The sequence below is a fragment of the Lepidochelys kempii genome, chromosome 2 (assembly GCF_965140285.1).
Source record: "Lepidochelys kempii isolate rLepKem1 chromosome 2, rLepKem1.hap1, whole genome shotgun sequence".
NCBI classification, from domain to species: domain Eukaryota; kingdom Metazoa; phylum Chordata; order Testudines; family Cheloniidae; genus Lepidochelys; species Lepidochelys kempii.
The window spans coordinates 168185257-168191727 of record NC_136381.1 but is presented as its reverse complement, the minus strand read 5'-3'; the positions used below and the strand labels follow the sequence as shown (position 1 = coordinate 168191727).

At 42.7% G+C, this 6471-nt stretch overlaps 1 protein-coding gene across 5 annotated transcripts in view; it reads right to left on the bottom strand.

Moving 5' to 3' along the window:
* Positions 1-2856: 2856 nt before the first annotated feature.
* Positions 2857-6471, bottom strand: part of ZPBP (zona pellucida binding protein) — a 69916-nt gene continuing 66301 nt past the window's right edge. For 3 of the 5 annotated variants that reach the window (XR_012157018.1, XR_012157020.1, XR_012157019.1), the window contains 2 exons: positions 4285-4505; positions 3002-3085 (listed from right to left, as the gene is read on the bottom strand). Coding sequence is in view for 2 of the 5 variants with exons in the window: in XM_073329476.1 (XP_073185577.1) it covers positions 2994-3085 (92 nt within the window). In the remaining 3 variants the exon portion in view is untranslated. Of the gene's footprint in view, positions 3086-4284; positions 4506-6471 lie in introns of all 5 variants that reach the window. The other 2 variants (XM_073329476.1, XM_073329477.1) reach the window with 1 other exon arrangement.

Genomic DNA, 6471 nt, shown 5'->3' with positions numbered 1-6471 from the left:
ACTTTACAACCTCAGAATCCTGTGCAAAGGAAAACAGTTGCTGGGTGAGTGGCCCAACAGATACTGTTTTGCCGAAGGTCTTGCACTGAAAAGAACCCGTACCCAGGAATGGAAATCAATTTGGACACCACCAAAACAGGTAAGGCTGGGTTACACAGAGCAGCAGTAGAGTTCTAAGTTGAAAGTGACAAAATGACATAAGAACAATTAGGTAGCCTGGCTCCTTTATGTTGCTCTTGACTCCTTTTAGCCTCTTTGCATCTTGGTTGGTAGGGACAGAACGCTGTCTTTTAGGATTTCTACTGCAGTTTATAGAAAGAAAAAAAAAGATGCACCGCAAATCCAGAATAAGATTTAAGATTAGCAATCTGTGGTCTGAGACAGACTGTTGTGCTGGAAACTAGAAGATCTAGTGACATTTGAAAGGGGTTTTATTTGTTTGTTTCTTGAACCTTGAAATTTAGGGAGGAAAAAAACTGTAATTAGTAAAACATTTATGGAAATTTTGGGGCTCTGTTAGAAGAATTTCAGAGGAAAAAGGAAGGTCAGATCAAACCTGCAGACCCATTATAGTAATGGTCATAGCCATACACATTAGGACTTAGTTGGCATACTGCCATTTCAACTTCCTTTAAAACTCCATCCTTTTACCTCAATGAAACGCATGATGAAATATTGCAGTCGACGGTCACTGAAATTCCCTATGACAGGTTTCAGAGTAACAGCCGTGTTAGTCTGTATTCGCAAAAAGAAAAGGAGTACTTGTGGCACCTTAGACACTAACCAATTTATTTGAGCATAAGCTTTCGTGAGCTACAGCTCACTTCATCGGATGCATACTTTGGAAAGTTCAGAAGATCTTTTTATACACACAAACCATGAAAAAATGGGTGTTTACCACTACAAAAGGTTTTCTCTGCTCCCACCCCACTCTCCTGCTGGTAATAGCTTATCTAAAGTGATCACTCTCCTTACAATGTGTATGATAATCGAGGTGGGCCATGTCCAGCACAAATCCAGGGTTTAACAAGAACATCGGGGGGGGGGGGAAACAAGAGGAAATAGGTTAACTTGCATAATGACTTAGCCACTCCCAGTCTCTATTCAAGCCTAAGTTAATTGTATCCAATTTGCAAATGAATTCCAATTCAGCAGTCTCTCGCTGGAGTCTGGTTTTGAAGTTTTTCTGTTGTAATATCGCAACTTTCATGTCTGTAATCGCGTGACCAGAGAGATTGAAGTGTTCTCCGACTCGTTTATGAATGTTCTAATTCTTGACATCTGATTCGTGTCCATTTATTCTTTTACGTAGAGACTGTCCAGTTTGACCAATGTACATGGCAGAGGGGCATTGCTGGCACATGATGGCATATATCACATTGGTGGATGTGCAGGTGAACGAGCCTCTGATAGTGTGGCTGATGTTATTAGGCCCTGTGATGGTGTCCCCTGAATAGATATGTGGGCACAGTTGGCAACGGGCTTTGCTGCAAAGATAGGTTCCTGGGTTAGTGGTTCTGTTGTGTGGTATGTGGTTGTTGGTGAGTATTTGCTTCAGGTTGGGGGGCTGTCTGTAGGCAAGGACTGGCCTGTCTCCCAAGATTTGTGAGTGTGTTGGGTCATCCTTCAGGATAGGCTGTAGATCCTTAATAATGCGTCGGAGGGGTTTTAGTTGGGGGCTGAAGGTGACGGCTAGTGGCGTTCTGTTATTTTCTTTGTTAGGCCTGTCCTGTAGTAGGTGACTTCTGGGAACTCTTCTGGCTCTATCAATCTGTTTCTTCACTTCCGCAGGTGGGTATTGTAGTTGTAAGAATGCTTGATAGAGATCTTGTAGGTGTTTGTCAATGTCTGAGGGGTTGGAGCAAATGTGGTTGTATCGCAGAGCTTGGCTGTAAACAATGGATCGTGTGGTGCGGTCAGGGTGAAAGCTGGAGGCATGTAGGTAGGAATAGAGGTCAGTAGGTTTCCGGTATAGGGTGCTGTTTATGTGACCATCGTTTATTAGCACTGTAGTGTCCAGGAAGTGGATCTCTTGTGTGGACTGGACCAGGCTGAGGTTGATGGTGGGATGGAAATTGACTAGCTAATGATCTGAGGCTGGCTTCTGTCACTGTCCTTAACATGCCCTTAAGGATCAGGCCCACTAAGGAATAACAATGAGAAGGCATTAAGGCATTAAGGATATAAATAGATCTTTTATCTAAAGATTTAGCCTACTCCAGATAAGAGCCAAGAGAGCTTTAATGTTCAATTTGGGACCTGCTGGCACGGCCATAAGATTGCAGGGAAAATACTGATAATATTATGACTGATTGATTAAATTGAAATTCTGCCATTTTTGGGGAGGAATTGCATATGGGCCTGTAGCACTAATTTATCCTTATGAAATTTAATGTGGGATGACTGAAGCCCTACTTACCATGGAAACTGAAGTCACTGCTATCAGAAAGAAATAATTTCTTACCTGGTAATTGTTTGCGGAAGAAACACAATTTAGTAGAATATCACATTTGGATCTGTGCCCTGGGGTCCTCCTCCTCTGAGCAACTGCTGTGGAGCCTAGGCTCCTCACAGTCCTCTAACAGTCTATGAAAGGATTGGATGATCAGGTAGACTAAATTACATGTACACTCCTAGAGGTGATCCTTCTAGAAAAAGCAGAAGCACATTGGCAAGAAACTTGTAGGAAAGTATACATGCCCACTGCCGGTACTCTGTCTGTTCTGTGAGTAACTAGAGAGCTTTAGTCGTCATAGCAGTCAATCTGGCATATTTCATAAACACTAAATGTAGTTTTAAAAAAATCAAATACTCAAAAATGGTACAAGACGTAATATTTTATTAAAATGACTAGATATTACTCCTTTTTAAAACAAATTGATGGAACCAAAATTCACTGTACAAGTTGTTAAAATCATTTTATTGATATTACTATATTAAAAATGAAATACATCAGAGCTACTGAAGAGCAATGTATTCCTACTGACATTCTGCTAACATTTTGCCGCTCCATATATCAAAGTATGGTTGCACTGAAGACAGTGAACTCCATCGTGGGGATTATATGATCCTGGGCTGCAGACAACTACAGACAAAGAAAACAGAACAAAAGAAATTTAAAAAAACTAAGTGAATGATTTCTAAAATATTGCTTAGATTAGAAATGTTTAAAACCCTTTCCTTGGGATGTAATATTCAACTAATTGGCAAGATTAGATTTTTCTAACATTCTAATATTTGAATTTTTAAAAAAAGGACAAATGTAAAAATCTATTTTTACATGCCGTCCATTTGTTACATATAATATTCTTCTCTTCACAAAAGTAGTTTGTATGACGTTCTGATTCCCCATTGCTCTACCCCAAGCAAGTTTTTTCACTATTGAAAACCAGTGAGCAGCAGCTGCCAACGGATTCTAATGTGGTCAACACCCTGTAATGTTTGAACTAAATTGCTTTAGCTCCACCTAGTGGACACAGATGTACTTAAAAGGAAATTTAAAACAAAACTGATGTTTAAGAATCTATTAATAAGTAGCAAGTGCACAGAGAATACAACAAACAAGCAGACATCAATGTGTGGGGCCAAAGATGGTGTTGTGAGCAGAATAACTTTTCTACTGCTTAACTCATGCTATGCGATTCTGTGAAATCAATACACACTCAGCTAAGGACTGACTACAGCCCTACCCTGTATAGGATATGTTAGCCCCCAACATAAGTCATCAGGAGGAAGCAAGAAGGATCACAGCCAGGTGACTGGTTTGTCTGTGGTTCTCCTGGCTCCCTTGAACATCACTATACTTTGACAATTATAGCATTTTTAGAGGAAAAGGGGGACAGTGAGGGTGTTAATGCTCAGCCCCACTAGAAACTGGGAAGCTCCTACTCCTGTAGCTGGAGCACATCTGCTTCCCCACTTTGTAGCCCAAAGGTGGCCACTAGGTCTTACCCTACCTGACACCTATTAATTAAACAGGATTTGTGGAGCTTCACCCTGCCTATTCCCATTTTTATAGAACCTTAGAGAGGTTCATCTGACCTGTGGCAACCACCAGGGGTTGCCTGACTCTGCTTGTTCCTTTCTGGTGACTCAAAGGAGTTTTAGAGGTCTTCTCAAATGCCATTAGAAATGGGCAGAGCTTATTCACCATTTAGCAAGAGAGGCTTGCAAGTGGCCCTTCATCCCAACCCCAAAAATCACTGTATTAACTATTTGGATTATGGTAGTGACTAAAGGCTCCAAACAAGAGCAGGGTCCCATTTTGCTAGACACTATACAAACCTTATACGTGTATTAGACAATCATCATCCTTGATTCAGACATTTTCATTAATAAGCATAAGGGAAGCATCACAGTAACGATGATTGGTAGGAGGATTCAGGAGCCCCTCTCTCTCTGCAGGAGAGTCACAATTTTTCTCCCACTGCTGGGGAGAGTGAGGAAGTGTGTCTGGAAGTGGTACGTGAAGCTCTGTATCCACCCTTCAGCACATCTCTGTGGTTCTGCTGGAGGAAACCTTAGATATACACGCAGCTAACAGCACATCCCAGTCTCCACATCAGCTGGGCTGGTAAATAGCCTTCCTTCTCCCCGGAGTGTCTCAACAACAGAAGCAAAACTGCACTCTCCCCCCTTCTTCTCCCAGAGAATTCCGTGTTATATGATAACAATCATATAAAAAGTTATTTGTGAACAGCTCAATCTCAGTCTGCCATCTAGGGGAAGGCATGAAAAAGGGAAAAAATCTTAAGCAAACAGCCAGCTGCTTGCTGAGCTGGCTGCCAGGAAAAGATCTAAAGTTTCTTACAGTAAACAAAACTTGCCTCAGTCTTCCTTATTGAGCATAAATTCCCACTGGCCTAACTTCACCCTTCATGTATAAACATCTCCACAAAATACTTCACCTCGTGTATTTCATTTGTCTATCTAATATACCATTTCATACCTCACAAACTTTTAAGTGCACTTGACGTGTTAATTTCTTCTTGAATTCTATGTGCTGACATTTTCTGCTCTACTCCAATTTTTTGTACTATTTCAATATTTGCTTGAGCAATACATTTTATTTAGAACTTTGAAATGATTATTCTTCAGTTATAGTTTCTTTTTTTTTTAATTCACTTTTTTGAGAGAGCTGGAGAAATTCAAATTACTGTAATGGCAAGCTAAATTTGTACCTAGTCCATTAAAGCAAATTACTACAGGAAATCAAACTATAAAAGATAATGAATGAGGACAAAGACTACTAAGTTATAAATCAAGTGTGGGTTTTTGATTATATTATCCCATGGGACAGAGGTGGGCAAACTACGGCCCGGGGGCCACATCTGGCCCTTGCAGATGTTTTAATCTGGCCCTTGAGCTCGCGCCGGGGAGTAGGGTCCAGTGCTTGCCCCACTCCAGCAGGGGAGCGGGGTCGGGGGCTTGCCCTGATCGGTGCGTGCTGTGACTCCGCACAGCTCCCAGAAGCAGCGGCGTATCCCCCCTCCGGCTCCTACATGTAGGAGCAGCCAGGGGGGCTCCGCACGCTGCCTCCACCCCAAGTGCTGCCTCTGCAGCTCCCATTGGCTGGGAACTGCGGCCAAGGGGAGCTGCAGGGGTAGTGCTCTGAGCACACAGAACCTCCAGGCTGCACCGCCACGTAGGAGCCGGAAGGGGGATATGCTGCTGCTTCTGGGAGCTGCTTGAGGTAAGTGCCATCCAGAACCTGCATCCCTAATCCCCTTCCCGTGCCCCAACCCCCTACCCCAGCCCAGAGCCTCCTCCCGCACCCTGAACTCCTCATTTCTGGCCCCACCCCAGAGCCCGCACCACCAGCCAGAGCCCTCACCCCCTCCCACACTGCAAACCCCAATTTTGTGAGCATTCATGGCCCGCCATACAATTTCCATACCCGGATGTGGCCCTCGGGCCAAAAAGTTTGCCACCCCTGCCATGGGATGAAATCAAGTTGCTAGGAATATATCAGGAGACCACAAAAGATATGAATTTTGGTACTGTATTTCATCTACATCTGTAGCCTAACTCCTGAAGGAAAATGAAAACATTGCAAGAACGTTTTTGAGACCAACCAATCCATTGTAACGGGGATGGGGAGTGGGTCATGGAATATATATACCTGCAACAAATCTCAGAGCCTCAGTTAATGTAGTAAATAATTGTTTCATCTTATTCTTCTTAAGTGCTTGTACACGTTTATATTCTAATGAGATTCCCAAGCAGTTCTCTTTTGGAGATGGAAACTCACTGAGGTCTATTTAAACTGCAACTGAAGAACTGTCGTTTCAAAGTTGGCCTCAGCTCTGGATGCTTTCACTATGGCATAAAGTTGAGTGAACGTATGGAAGTAGCAACTCTATAAATGTCCACGAGGAGAATGCTCCTCAGAAGGGCCACAGCAGCAGCCGGGCTCCAGTTTAATGCACAATAATACTTGGTAATGGTGTCAGATTTTAACAACTCATAATA